At 38.4% G+C, this 16328-nt stretch overlaps 1 protein-coding gene across 16 annotated transcripts in view; it reads right to left on the reverse strand.

The window, feature by feature from the left end:
• Positions 1-16328, reverse strand: part of LOC5566335 (titin) — a 446003-nt gene that overhangs the window by 312585 nt on the left and 117090 nt on the right. Inside the window, exons 1-2 of one of the 16 annotated variants that reach the window (XM_021841045.1) lie at positions 11440-11884; positions 3657-4248 (exon numbers count right to left, since the gene is read on the reverse strand). The exons of 11 other annotated variants lie outside the window; for them this stretch is intronic. In XM_021841045.1, the coding sequence (XP_021696737.1) occupies positions 3657-3857 (201 nt within the window). In that variant the 5' untranslated portion in view covers positions 3858-4248; positions 11440-11884. Of the gene's footprint in view, positions 1-3656; positions 4281-11424; positions 11885-16328 lie in introns of those variants that run through there. 4 more of the 16 variants (XM_021841042.1, XM_021841043.1, XM_021841040.1 and 1 more) reach the window with 4 other exon arrangements.

A 16328-nucleotide genomic window follows, 5' to 3' on the forward strand; every position in this document is an offset into this window, starting at 1 on the left:
ATTGGTCCATTGCAAAGCATGCCATGGTGCGAGGAATGAACACAGATTGTCCAAACGGACATGGATGCTCTTTGCAAACTAATTTACAGTTTCTCAATGTTATGTCGTCTGAATCCAAAAAATATTTCAAGATATTGATTGTTTTTTTTTTTGTAAAAAAATTCCGGCTCAAAATTTATTGAAAATTTTCTGTTGGAGTCAGTTTTGATCACCGAATCTGAAAATGAAATAATCTAAATACTCTTCGAAAACCGTTAAATCTAAATTTGTACAAAAAAATAAAACAAAAAAAAATAATCGTTCCCGATCGATTTGGGACACTTTTCAGATTTTGTTCGACATTTGTATTAACGCGCGCCACTGTGCGATGGGGTGGGGCGCTCGATAGAGATCGATCGTAAGACGAGCCGGAGAAAACACACGAATATCACAATTAGTCCGATTGTTCATATTGGGGTCATCACAGGCGCGGGGAGAGATACCTAGAGGAAAAAAGAAACAAGACCACATATGTTTTCTCGTCATCGCATCGCTCGGATGCTGGCGGACGTTTAATGTGTGAAACACTTCCTTTCCAAAATCCACGATTGAAATGGGCAGATTTTTGGAGCAAACCGACGAACAAGCATGGATTGCGATTTGTGGCTTGGCATAGGTTTTATGACGCGGTCGATTTGGTGCGATACTAGTGGGTCTTATAGCTGCGCTGAATTTTAACCGAAACGACGTGCATGACTAGCGGGCCAAAAAAACGTGAACAGCTATATCTGCAAATAAATTAGCAAAAAGAAATCTCACTATGAAGAAGTCATGGTGTTGCTGTCCGTCATGCGTGCTCTGTTTATATTTTGGCTTTACTGCGCCCGGCAACTCTGCCCGAAGTGACCTTTATGGCGGCCGCTGAGGTGGTCGGTTCATTCGATGTGCTTTCTTTGCACCGATGGTGGTAATTGTACATACGGAAACGGCGAAACGAATTGTTCATACAAACTCTGTTCATAGTACAAATCAATGATTGCACTTGAATGTTATAGCATTCAAAGCCAACACTCCTAATTACATGATAAAACATTTGGTGGTTATAGGGTAGGTGTACCAGAATTCACCACTCTAAGGTCTTATACTCCCGAGCATAAGTTTGGGTTCACCCCTAAAAAACATACAAAAGTTTTCTGTCCATATATCTGTAATTACGCGTCCAATTGAAACTCTCTAAGCCGTATGTAAAAGGCAAAGAGTTATTCTTACTTCGTATGTATTTTTCCAAAAACATTTTTTGAATTTTGTATACTTTTTTTTTACTAAAAGTTGTGACATTTTTCAAAAAGCACACTAAGAAAACATAGCTAGTTTCCTCAGCATTGGATCGACCAAAATTTTAAAACAAAATGTTATTAGAATCGTAATCTTAAATTCTTTAAAGAGTACTCGCGATTTTTTTGCGGAAAAATCTGAAAACTATTAAAAAACAATGAAACAGTCATTCAAGTCATCGTAAATAAGTTTGGGTTCACCCCTCAGTATGATGCAAATCGTCATTAGAAAAATTAAACTTCAGTAAAATAAAGAGTGAACCTTTTAACTGCTTTTATACCTCAACTTCAAACATATTCAATGTTCTGAATGATGCACAGTCTGAAAGATGAGCTCACCGATCTGATAATCATTCACTGCCCATGTATTTCTTTTCCAATCAAGCATCGTTAAGAATGAATCTCGCGAGCCGTCTTCGCGATCGAACAAAACGTGATTCATTTATCTCCCGCATACGGCTGACCTCAAATCTTCCCAGCACCCAGTTGTGTTTCTTCCTATCCTGCATTTCATCACATCATGCTTCTCGATTGATTCGCGGCGCCGCGCTGCTAACGCGGTTCGTTTCGTTGTTCTGATCTACTCTCCCCATGGGTGGGCTATATCGCTTTCACTTTTATCCGAATCCACCCACACACTTCATCAGGTTCTTACTTTTGATTTCTATAAGCTCGTCAACCGCAGCAGTGGATCACAACCTTTACATCTGTGCGGAATTGAGGTAGAACGCAACACACTGTGGGAAAACACCAGTCGTACCTATTAGGTATCACAGATCCGGCTCCAGAAGCAATTTTTCCACAAATTTGGAGTTTTCTGCCATCGTTTCATTATCAAACAGTAGCTTAGAGCTTTTTTCATACCGACATTTATGACCAACCTCCAATATTAAGATAGGGCAATAAGTTTTTTGAAAAGATAAGTTATAGCCCGCATGCACGATGGTATGGCACATGGGTTTGCCATTTCATGTATGCTGGAAGTAGTGGAAACTGGGTCCAGTGCGCTACCTAGTTAGATATACCGCTTATAAAAGTACGGTTCATGAACTAGCGCTACTTGGATTGTACCATTTTACATGAGTCTGCAAAGATTGATCGTTGCTGTTCTTTAATGCTGAATATTGATTTGAGCTATCCTAACAGAAGCCACTACCCAACCTAGGCAGGCTTAAAGTCAGTAGCATAGGATCCCCCCCCTAAACCAATTATAATACTCACTATCTGCACTACACGGCTATCTAGGCCTGTGGTTTTCAACATTTTTCAATCTGTCCACCCATTCTGAATTTTTGACAAGCCTCATTTTTTGTTACACAAAAAGGTAAGTATATGTTATGGGTTTATGCTATACACTTTATAAACTTTATACAGTCAACTCTCCCTAGCTCGATATTGAGGGGACCATCGAGTTAGGAAGGTATCGAGTTACAGAACACAAAACCAGTGCAACTGCGATCCAAGGGACCATCGAGTTAGCCATGAAAACCAACTTTTACTATGGTTCTCTAACTCGATATCGAGATACGGAATATCAAGTAAGGGAGAGTTAACGGTATTATATTTCAGCTCTATGACATTCTATGCTTCGAAATATTCGAGCATTTTATAACTTTGCAACTCGGCCGTCGTGACGATCATTTTTGGATTCCAAAATGTGGCACATTAAGTCAAGCATCATAAATAAAAATTCAAAGACATTCTAAAGACAATCGAAATAAACAGAAATGTTTTTCAAAACTCGATGAAACTGAAATTAAGTGAGCTGAATTTCACAAATTTAGCTTTTTACTTCGAAAATGACGGATTAGAAAAATCCCTAAAAATCACTTATTGCACTAAGATACGAAGATAGTAACACAAAAAAGTAATTGGTATGCTGATTGAAAGAACCCAAATCGTCAACAAAAGGAAAGATGCCGAGTTGATCAACCAGTAATATTAATCCTACTAGCATCCAATAGTGAATATTGTGAGAACAAAATTCAATTAACGAACATTTCTTGAACAGACAATTCAACTCAACCCCACCGGATATGACTAATTCTCCCCTAGGGAAAAATTCCTCTCGTTTAAAAACCACCGATCACGAAAAACACGAATCGATACGTTTTGAACCTCTCCCCATCCGTTCGGGTGGGGTTCTTACTTTTCATTTCTATACGCTTATCAATCACAGCAGTGGGTCACAACCTGCCCATCTGCACGCAATAATTAAGGTCAAATCCACCAAACCGTGGGAAAACACACCTGACCTAATCGGACCTTAACATCAGTGGTTGGTTGATCGTTGTGGCGATAATCACTCTCGCTCTCTCGAACGGTAAATAATATCCAACTTACCTTGAGCAGTGCAATTACCAGCTGCAGCGGACCACCCTGGAGCACGACGGTACTAATGGTGGTGGCTACCATTGGCGCCGAACCCGCCGAAGCCGCGGCCAATGGTGGCGGAGTTGGGGCCACCACTTGGGCCAGATCTTCGTTCAACTGCCGCTGGAGTTCGTCCAGCGGAGATAACCCATTGTTCCCGGTGGGTTCCATCTTCTTCACAACAGCAACTGCAACTTCCTTTCACACAAAATTTTCTTCCTTTCACTTGACTTGAGAAAAATTTTCCACTCACAACGGATCTTCCTGTCGCTCCAGGCCCGAGAATGGACGGCTAATGATGCACTCACGCACAGACGAGCAGCAGAGGAAGTTCAAGCTTCCTGCGGGTTGAATTTCACGCTCACACGCACGCGGACACGGAAATTTCACCAATTCATTCTCCAATCGATCCGATCATCGAGCAGAATAAAACTCAAGAAACCCCTCACTCACAGAAAAAAAAAACTGGGATGCTTCGCGCTGGCGATCACTGGGCGAGTTTCTGCTGCACGGTTTTTCACGGCTTCACAATTTCATCGACCAGCTTCTTCTTCTCCTGCTTCTAGAGGCGACGAAAGCGATGGCACGGTGTGTCTAAAAGCGTTATTAACGAAAAAATGACCATCAGCTTAGTGTTCTAATGAGCATTTCCACAGTTATTAACTGAGAGCTTTCTTTGCCAAAGTTGCCATTTTCGCATTCGTATATCGTACGGCAGGTGCGATTATACTCTATGCCCAGGGAAGTCAAGGAAATTTCCATTACGAAAAGATCCTGGACCGACCGAGAATCGTACTCAGACACCTTCAGCATGGCTTTACTTTGTAGCCGCGAAAAGTTATAGAGATTTGAAGATTTGGCAACATTTCAAAGAGATATTTCCATATTTCAATAATAAAACGTATTCAGCATCATTTACCATTAGAAAACTAATCAAATAACTGTTGGATTGAAATTAAACATTCGTTAGACGACATGTGTAAGCATCATCAATATAAATTTGAAGAGATTTCGTTGACAGAATCACAAATTACAGTGATTTGTATATTAATCCGATCTACTTCGTCGCATACGCTAATATTCGTCGTATGGAACTTAAAATGTTAGTCCACGGTGGATATTCGAACTTACCTACAACATAGATTGATTTTCTAAGTATATGTTTGTGAAAGCTCTTATAGTTTGTACGCTAGTACACCAAAACGACTGTGTTACGATAAATAACTTCAGTTCAAATGTCCACTTTGCACATCTTCACCTGAATTGCATGGACGAAGACGTACCGAGCGAAATCTGATTAGCGATCGACCGTGCTACGTCACATTACGATTCATGTTTCCTTCCTTAAAAAAGGTGGATTACAAAACTGTCACTGAACGTGGCAGAAATGGGAGAGAGGACGTTTCTCCGGAATGCGCGCTTTCTTCCAAGGGTGAAATTAATAGTGTTGATAATAATCGATAATAATTGATAATCATCGATAAGCAATCAATTCCATGCTCTAGACAAATTTTTCGAAAATCAAATCGAAGCAGCCTCTAGCCCAGGCTTTTTGATTCAAGTGAGGAAACAAAGAGTGCCGCCTATCGTGGTCAGTTGATCCGAATTTGGGGGATTTAGGTAGGAGATCTTGAATATCATTAGGGAAATCAAGGTCATCTTCCAAATTGCAAAGAAAGGAGACTGTCGCGTTTTGCCGGAAACTCTTAAAGATTGCGAACTTCTTCTCAAACATCTTGAAGAGAAGAAACGTATTTCTTTTTAGTTATGATGACAAAAATGAACGTTTGTTCAAAGTCGTCTTGAAAGGTCCCTCAAGTGACTATAAGTCACCTGAAAAATTCAGAAATGGAATGAATGATATATAAAATTTTCCCCAGTCCAAGTAATGATTATGAAAAAGAGTACCCAATATGTCATTCTTCGGAAAGGGCTTTCTCAAGAATATTATTTAGTTCACTTCAACAAGAGTACCTAAATAATATTGATGCTTTAGAAAAAGCAAGACTTATATTCGATTTCCGTGTGACATGGGAACATTTCCAAAAACCTGGAGAAAATTTGCAGAACCCCACTCAGTTTAGTCAGTGTCAAATGTGGGGTCATGATACAAAACATTGCCGCATGGATGCTAAATGCATGATTTGTGGAGGTTCTATTCGTGCCAAGGACGTCTGCCCTGTGAAGTTTGTATGTGCGAATTGCGGGGTCCATCATAAGTCTAACTTTTGGGATTGCCCTTCGCGTAGGCGAGTCGTCGAGGCTCGTACCAGGCAGATGAACGGTAATGTCCGTTACGATAATGGTCGTTTCCGAAATTTCCTAACGATCGCTTGATTAAGAATCATGTCCATCAGGAAGATTATAATCATGCTCAATTCATTTACTCCGTCGGGTAGCCGTTCGAATCTTTTAATTTCGAATGTATCTACCCAAGGAAAATCCTTTGCCGATATCGTAGCCAGTAATTTGAACTCCTCCCTTTTTCATATTATGAGTACACGTCATAATTATTTCATATCAAATGGAAAAAAAACCCTGCCGCCACAGGTAACTCCTACTCCGCTTCTTCGTCTACCGAAAATTCTAACGGAAAATCGTCAAATGTACCCACTTCAAGTGATATGTCTGCCTCTGATTTTAATTTTCTAACTGAATAATTGAACCTAATGATTGATGGAATGTTCAATGCCACCACTATGACTGAAGCAGTCCAAGTTGGTGTAAAATTTACTAATCAAATTTTTATTGGATTACGTTTTTCTAATAAATCCAAATAATTATTTAAATATTTTATATTGGAATGCTCGTTCTCTGAATGGTAAAGAGGACGAGCTGTTTAATTTTATTACAGCTAATAACGTGCATATAGCAGTTATTACTGAAACGTATTTGAAACCTGGATCTAAACTCAAAAGAGATCCTAACTTTTTTGTTTATCGCAATGATCGACTTGATGGGGCATGCGGGGGAGTTGCAATCATCATTCATAGGCGTATGAAACATCAACTGTTTTTGTCATTTGAAACTAAAGTTTTTTGTGTTTAAGTTGAAACACAGCTTGGTGAATATCAATTCATAGCTGCCTATTTGCCTTTTCAATGCTCTGGACAGCAATGTAATTTGCTCCAAACTGACTTGCGAAAATTGACTCACAATAAGTCAAAATGTTTTGTTATTGGTGACTTTAATGCCAAACATCGGTCATGGAAAGATTCTCAAAGTAATTCCAACGGCAGAATTTTATTTGATGATTGCTCTTCAGGATATTTTTCAATTCAATACCCTGATAGCCCCACATGTTTTTCCGCTTCTAGAAATCCATCTACGATTGACTTGGTCTTAACCGACTCTAGTCATCTTTGTAGCCAACTGATTACTCATGCTGATTTTGATTCTGATCATGTCCCTGTTACATTTCAAATATCCCATGAAGCGATTCTCAATCCTATCAGCTCCACTTTCAATTATTTTCGAGCCGACTGGAATATATATGAAACATATATTGATTCTAATCTTGATGTTAACATTTCTTTACAAACAATACTTGATATTGACAATGCTCTTGAAACTTTAACAAATTCCATTGTTGAAGCCCGGAGCATTGCAATTCCAAAATGTGAAGTAAAATTTGAATCCGTGATTATAGACGATGATCTTAAACTCTTGATTCGTCTTAAAAACGTGAGGAGAAGGCAATTTCAACGCACTCGCGATCCTGCTATGAAAATTATATGGCAGGATTTGCAGAAAGAAATCAAGAAACGTTTTGCTCAATTAAGAAACAAAAATTTTGGAAATAAAATTTCTCAATTGGACCCTGGCTCTAAGCCCTTTTGGAAATTATCTAAAATCTTGAAAAAACCTCAGAAGCCAATACCGGCATTGAAAGAGGAAAACAAATTATTACTAACTAATTGCGAAAAAGTTCAAAACTTACTATGCAGTTTAAAAGGACGTACAATTTCAATTTAGGACTTACTGGTCCAATTGAAAATCAAGTTACTCAGGAGTTCGAAAATATTCTCAATCAAGAGAAGGTTTTCGAAAATTCTTGGGAGACTGATTTGGAAGAAGTGAGAACTATTATTAAAAAAATCAAACATTTGAAAGCTCCCGGCGATGATGGGATTTTCTACATCCTCATCTAGAAACTTCCAGAAGGTAGCTTATCATTCTTAGTCGATATATATAACATTTTTTTTTTCAATAAGCATATTTTCCTGACAAATGGAAAAATGCTAAGGTTGTTCCAATTTTAAAGCCAGACAAAAATCCTGCAGAAGCTTCTAGCTATAGGGTGGGGCTTATAATCTTTCATAGTCAGGATTTACAAAGTGGAAAATGATCATCGGTCCCAAAATAACATCCTGTGAAAAAAATGAGAATTTTTGGTGAAGGTTTAGAGGTGGCGCAAAGGGCGTATGTGCAGTTTTCCCATTTTAGTGAACTCTGAAAAATTTTGGTATGCTTTTTAGCTTGTTTTGGTGATTTTAGGACCGTTAAGGGCAAACAATCACTTCAAAATTGCGATATCTCTACTCCTTTAGATGATATTTGACGAAATATATTTTATGCATGCGATTTTTGGCCCTTGAATAGGTTACAATGACTGATTACTATGAACCCGAATAAGAATAGTTGGGGAGGATTCCTATGCTTGTAGAATGGAACAAAGAGCAAAGAAGAATGCTAGAAAGAACAAAGAACACAGAAGAATGTAAGGTGGGGTGGGTTAAACAAGGGGGAGGGTGTAACTGATGATATTATATTAGAATCAACTATGGAGCCGTGAAAATATCTCGGTTGGATGTATGAGATGTGATTACATGCAAGTTTAACACTCATTTAGTATTTTAGAACGTCCGTTTGATATAACTCCAGCAATTGCTTTTATGATCTGAAAGAAATTACAGAGGGGCCCAAATCCATACAGGCTCAAAATCCGTACACTTCATACAAATAGAAGGAGTTTTATATGAAGTGGAAGGGTTTAGATTCCTTTCTTAGGTGTTCGGATTTTAATCCCACACGATATATCCTTATTAGGTAAATCCATAAACGATTTTTGCTTTCCAGCAATAACACTTCTTGTTGGAATTTCCACAGAAATTTCTGGATCATGATGCCATTTCAGCAATTAATTGCGTTTGGGGTTCCAATACTTTACTTTCGCCACAACACCTTCAACATAACTTCGGACAAACGAAAATGCAGATGAAGTTCAATACATCGTTCTACATCTGTATTTGAAATCGATGTGTATAAAAAACTGCAGAAGGAAAAAAAACGGTAGAAAAAATTCAAATTAGTGCACGAGCTTCTATAGGGTGCAAGAGATAAAGCACTTCAGGTTGAAAACCTCTCAAATAAATCCAAAATTAAGTCGTCACAGTTCTGAAACATATTTTTTAGGACAGAGCTACTTGAAGAAATTTTCACAGGATGGCTTATGTATATATAAATAATTATATAAATTAGTTATGAATTTAATAGATACTGCGTGAGGCTGAATTTCCAGGATTTAAATTTTGCAACGGTTCCTTTCGATATATTGCTATCATCATTCAGAAAAAAAAAACAACCAAACGAAACTAAAGCAGTAAAGTGACGTGCATTTATCTATATCTACCAGGACAATAATGATGAAACTTCGCATGGAATTAAGGACATTTTAGCCATTATTGAAATTTTTCCATAAAGTCCAATAAAGTTGCAATAAGTTCCAATAAAATCGTATACAATGGGTCGAAAACTAGAGATGGTTAAACAATTGGTGCTCTTTCCATGCTTGAAGAAAAATTGCTCGAAATATTTCTGAAGTAGGTAATATTGAATAGAAGTCAAGGGGTCGGACCTGGTGTAGTGGTTAGAACACACACCTTTCACGCTGAGGATCTGGGATCAAATCCCATCCCCGAGAAAAAAATGAAAAAAATGAAGTCAACAAATATAATCATCGTTTTCTAGATTCCTCAGTCACCCTCCCACCTGTTTAACCCACCCCACCTTACATTCTTCTGTGTTCTTTGTTCTTTCTCTCATTCTTCTTTGCTCTTTGTTCCATTCTACTAGCATAGGAATTCTCCCTAGCTATTCATATGCTTATTCGGGTTCATATTAATCAGCCAGCGTAACCTATTCAAGGGCCAAAAATCGCATGCATAAAATATATTTCGTCAAATATCATCTAGAGGAGTGGCGATATCGCAATTTTGAGGTGATTTTTTGCCCTTAAGGGACCTAAAATCACCAAAACAAGCTAAAAAGCATTCCAAAATTTTTCAGAGTTCACTAAAATGGTAAAACTGCACATACGCCCTTTGCGCCACCTCTAAACCTTCACCAAAAATTCTCATTTTTTCACAGGATGTTATTTTGGGACCGATGATCATTTTCCACTTTGTAAATCCTGACTACGGAAGATTTTTGGAAATAAGCCCCACCCTATTCTAGCTATCGTCCAATCAGTTTGCTTTCCTCCATCAGTAAACTTTTTAAAAAGGTCATTTTGAACAGAATGATGGCTCACATCAACGAATATTCAATTTATGCCAATGCACAGTTTGGATTCCGCCATGGAAATTGGACCACTCATCAACTTTTACGTGTAACAAATTTGATCCGTTTAAACAAATATGAAGGCTATTCTACTAGTCTTGCTCTTCTAGACATAGAAAAAGCATTCGACAGTGTTTGGCACAGAGGCTTGATTGGAAAATCAAAAAGAAATTGTTCTTCCAGAATAAATTGTTCGAATAATAAAAAATTACTTACACTTCAAGGTAATTATTGGAACTCCAGGTCTGAAACACTTCTTGTAAGAGCTGGTGTTCCTCAAGGCAGCATTTTGGAACCAATATTATACAATATTTCCACATCTGACTTACCTGAGTTACCTCAGGGATGTCAAAAATCTTTGTTTGCGGATGACAAAGGACGAAGCCTGCCTGTCATCTGTAGTCGATTGCAAAAAAGTTTGGATATTTTTTCTTCGTACTTGCAAAAATGGAGGATTTCTCCTAATGCTTCTTAAACTCAACTTATAATATTCCCACATAAACCAAAAGCTCTTTATTTGAAATCTTCAAGTAGACATGTTGTTACGGTTTGAGGGGTTCCAATAAATTGGTCAAATGAAGTTCAATATCTAGGGCTCATGCTAGATAAGAATTTAACTTTCAAAAATCACATTGAGGGCATTCATGCCAAATGTAATAAATATGTAAAATGTCTCTATCCCCTTATTAATAGAAAATCAAAACATTGTCTTAAGAACAAGCTTTTGATATTCAAACAAATTTTCAGGCCAGCCATGCTGTATACTGTACCAATATGGACTGGCTGTTGTAATACCAGGAAGAAAGTTCTGCAGAGGATTTAAAATAAAATTTTGATAATTATTCTGAAGCTCCATTTCTGGTATAGTACCAATGAGTTACATAGAATATCCAATGTTGAAACATTGCAACAAATGTCAAATTAAATTATTAACAATACTAGACAAAAATCTTTGCAATCTTCTATTGCCACGAAATATCCCTTGAAAATAGCTTAAAATCTTCACTCTCTTTTATAACACCCATTTTCTTCGATGAAACACTTTGAAGCTAACGGAGAACATGTCGAATCGATGATCATTTTTTCGTCAACAACGATTCCAGACACACCGCGCACGGCGTCACTGTAGATGATGTAGGAATCCAAAAATAATCGCGCAAAAATTGTGTAAACTCACAAAACTCACACTCACTAATCTAGCTCCGCAACAGAACCCGAAACGGAGGGGTGCCTCCTCAAGAGGAGGGGCGGACAAGCTGCTTTTTTCACACTTTCACGCACGCACTGCGGATCAGGGATCACACGATCTGCTCTCACGACGCCGCCGGTGCAGAATCTTCACCCACGGTCGGGGTAGGAAAACTAATGATCCTCGTTCCAGCACAGCTCAACAGCAGAAGCAAAACACACTGACGCACATGCAAGCTCGCCTTCGGACGCGGACATAAATTAACACACACGAGTGCTGGGGGGTGAGGTCGTCCCAAGATGGATCAAACGGCGGGCGGATAAATCTGCTTTCTTCTTGAGAAATTTCCTCTAGAATTTGATTTTTTTTGCTTTCGAGGAGACTTTTTATTCAAATGCGGATTGGGTCGTACTGTTCGTTGAAACCGATCTTTACTCACGGGGTGCACCAAAGAGACTGACTCGCGTAGAGTTTCGCGCCTCGCGAAGGGTGGCGCTTGTTCGGTTGGAGTTGGGGTCTCTCGGTTGGGAGGTTCGCTGAGCTGGTTTGGAAACGGGAGAGTGAGAGATTTTGAAGTGGAATGTTGCGCGACAACATAAGATAAGTATGTTGCGTGACGTGATCGCGCTGAATGTCTTCAAGAAGACCGGCAGGGAACGATAATGTGCGACTGCAACTGGCGGCGTTGGGATTAAGCTGTTGAATGGTAGGGGGACTGGGGGTAGTTTGCCCACGTTAAGGAAAACAGCGATTTTGAATGTGAAAAACATTATTTGGTGCTCTTTTTTAATTATGGTCGGATAAATAAACATGTTTTCTTTCAAATAGTAGAAACAGCTATCCATTTTAGCTTTTCTGGGGTTTATAAAATATTTTTTAAAAAATGATTGTTTAACTGCATATGTATTGTTTTGCGGGGTAAAATGCCCAGCTTCAGTCCGGCGTTAGCCGAGCTATAAACATACGCACACAATCATGCTTGTTTATAGGTTGCATACATCCGGGCGTTTGTTCAGATGTTATTGTTTAATAATAGTATACATTTTGATGCGAAAAATGTACATTTGTAAGGTTCCAATTTTTGCGTAACATGAACGTGGCATTAAATTTGGTAGAGTTTGAATTCAAACGGCTGTTTTGGTGTTATGAAATAGGGGTGGGCGATTTGCCCCCAGAGTTGATTAAAGTTTAGGTCCTTCAATAAGCTTTTTGAGGGCAAATTTAACATATGTTTTTGGCGTAATTCAAACTACTACAGTGCACAAGTTGGCTCTCGGCAATAGTTTCAGTAATTTGGTTATTTATCGACCTAAAAAATGACATTGAAAATCGCACAAAATTGCAACGAAAACAGCGAAAAACATTTTTATACGATTTTATTGATTTGGTTGCGAAAAACACATAAAAACATATTAGAAAAAGCATTTTTATCTATTTTCTATGATCTAGGCTGAAAAAAAGCATTCTAAAACATATCGTTCGTCCAAATCGAGGGTGGCGCGTTTTGCCCCCTATGGGCATGTTACCCCCAGTTCCCCTATATCTAGTAATAAGCGATGATTTATTTTGCAACGCAGGGCAGCTCGGAAATAGAATTTAACTTGTATTTCACCAGGATGATTACATTTAGAGAGCTCGGAGAAAGAAGTCAATTAGGTAGACGACATACTAATTATGAATATTATTATTACTATTCCTCCTACCAGTTTGGGGCTTCTTTATTTTACAGAATAAGAAATCAGTGTGCCTTTTTATTCCATAGAATGAATACAAAAAATCTAAGTGTTAGTCCTACCAAATCTATTTTAAAAAATACACGAGGACAAACATCTGATTATTATAATGCTTTTTTTACCTAGAATATAGTATGGATACCTTTGTGCGTCACGGCGTGTTTATGGTAAAGGTATTACCAAAAAAAAAAAGAATTATGCGTCGCCAAAACTTTTACTATTCGAAAATATAGAGTATTAGTTGTCAATTGACAGGCCTTAAAACAAATACTTCGAGGAATTCCGAACAACCTTTCATTATTTAAAAAAAAATATATAAAAATGTATTTAAATTTCGATAGGTTTTCTCAATGTGTTGACCCGTTGACGCCCAAGCTATCCCCTAGTTGTACTTAAGTCCTGAAAATGTTATCAATAGTTTCCTTCCTATAAAATAAACATACCTGCAGGAAAAAAAAATTAAGTCTATGGTAAGGATCCAAAACATTCTTTAAAGTGTGTCTGTCTGGGTTCGATTCCCGGTCAGTCCAGGATCTTTTCGTAACGGAAATTTCCTTGACTTCCCTGGGCATAGAGTTTCATCGTACCTGCCAAATGATATACGAATGAGAAAATGGCAACTTTGGCAGAGAAAGCTCTCAGTTAATAACTGTGGAAGTGCTCAGAAGAACACTAAGCTGAGAAGCCGGCTTTGTTCCAGTGGGGGCGTTAATGCCAACAAGAAGAAGAAGAAGAAGAAGAAGAAGAAGAAGAAGAAGAAGAAGAAGAAGAAGAAGAAGAAGAAGAAACATGTTCTTGTATCCACTTTAGCAATTTATCCAGCTCAAATAACGGCTATTACATATTAAAAATTTAATTTTAAATATGATTCCAAGTATGAACCTTGACACTTTTGATCATGTTTTACATTCACATTGTCGACAAAAATGCCACAGGGCTTTTAGTTTTAACACTGGGGTTGTTCCTATCTGACATATCGGAAGGGAAACGGAAAACAAAATATAGCCAAAATTTGAGTTTATACCAAAGGGTGTGACAAAATCTAACAAAAAAAAAAAAAACACTAAAAACGTTGGACTTAAACCAACGAATATCATTTAAAAATTGAGTAGACATGTGTTTCTGGCCTTTTTGAACCAAAATTGGGACAAGGCTTTTGGACCCTATTGCCGAACGCTTAAAATAGAAATGTAGCGAGGCACAGGATGAATATTGATTATGACGATCGAGCTGCTGACCCACCGACCATAAAAGAGGTTAAAAAAGCTATCAGCGAGCTGAAGAACTGTAAGGCTGCTGGGAAGGACGAGATTCCGGTCGAGCTTCTTAAGCACGGAAAAGAACAGCTGTATTAGTCGATCCACCGAGTACTTCTGAAGGTATGGGAGGACGAAGAATTGCCTACCGGCTGGTTGGATGGCCCCATACTCCCAATCAACTTGAAAGGGCACAGACTAGGATGTGCCAATCACAGAGGAATTACCCTGCTGAATTCGGCGTACAAAATTCTGTCGCGCATCCTGTTTAACCCTTTGGGGCCTGATTTTTTCCAAGAACTATTATACAGTTTTTTGAACGCCTTTCAATAGTTTTGGTGCTCAAAATGCTAAACATAACAAGAAATGATGACAAATATTTTTTTGGGAGGTGCTAGGTCTTCCAAACTGCTCTTGAGTTCATAACTTGAAGTCTATGCTTGTAATAACAACCTTGTTCATCATACAAGGTGATGAACTGTAATCTACCGTATATTCTGAACCTTCTGAGTGTTCAGCAAATATTATCAGATCATTTCGAATGTTCTAGATTATCTAATTTGTCGGGATGTTCAGTACATAAGATCTACAACGCGATGAGAGTCAGGATTTAGTGGTAATAAATTAATAACCACGAAACGAAGCACTTCCGAAACATGGTGTATTCGACAAAGTTTCCAGTCATAATTAGCGACATCTATTGGGAAGCATCCATAAATTATGTCACGTAAAAATATACTATTTTCAACCCCCCTGCTTTTCACCTTTTGTTTGAGAACAATTTGGGAAAACGTCAGTAGAGTCTAAATGCGTAAACGAGTAGAAACACGTTTTGAATATATGTGTTTGTCGACGAATCTTCTTCTTTTTTTTTGGCATATCGTTCCCACTTGGAGGATGCTGGCTTCTCAGCTTAGTGTTAGTTTAGCACTTCCACATTTCTTACCTGAGATCTTTCTCAGCTAATGACCTTTTTGCATGGGTATATCGTGTGGCAGGCATGCGCCCATACTCTGTGCCCAAGGAAGTCAAGACTCTTTCCTTTACGAAAAGATCCGGTAATCGTCATACAAATCTCGAGCTCTACTTCTTTTTTGCAATCGTGCAACACGACTATCCGTGTAGAGGCGTTACTACTGTACTGTCACAGACAAACAGACGTAACACTTTTGAGAAGCTCATGGTACATGCGTTTGACGATGAATTTGAATTTCATTTGACCGACGCGATCGTTCCACCAGAGGCGCTAGTGTTCGACCGCTTTGACTTTTGATAGTGTACACGTTGCTGAATGATGCGAACAAAACTTACAGGCAATTCGTGTAGTAGTGTGCGTGTTAGGCAAACGTCAACTAAAAATCCATCATGGCAGACCGTGCTTCGCGCGGTTCTTGCAACAGATGGCAGTGTGGACTATAAGACTATCCATGAGGACACTTCGCGATTGGGTTGACAGCTCAAAGTGCAAGCACATGGAACACTAAACTTACCGAAATTTCGTTAAGCGTCATCAGTGCTTACCAATCTCCTTTGTTCCCCAAGTGATGATTGTCAAAAATTCATGGTAAACAAAAAAAATAGCTGATCACAGCTGTCTCATGGATTGCCTTATTGTCAGTTAAGCACTTGGTAAACTCTTTGCCATGACATGAAAAGGCAAGTGAAGCAGCATTTTTCTTGACATAATAGGTATGTATTACCAAGTACGAACATCAATTGTATTTACAAAAGGCATTTTAAGCTACTTTTATACTAATTATTCTATTTGTCAGACTTCTGCATGTTCAGGATGTTCTAGGTTGCCAAGTAGGACATGAAGGCACACACCTAAAATTTTTCCCTGACAGGGAAGTATATTTGCAAGGACTTTTCCGAAGACAGTAAATTTTATTCATTGGTTCTT

Source organism: Aedes aegypti, chromosome 2, assembly GCF_002204515.2.
Source record: "Aedes aegypti strain LVP_AGWG chromosome 2, AaegL5.0 Primary Assembly, whole genome shotgun sequence".
Taxonomy (NCBI): domain Eukaryota; kingdom Metazoa; phylum Arthropoda; class Insecta; order Diptera; family Culicidae; genus Aedes; species Aedes aegypti.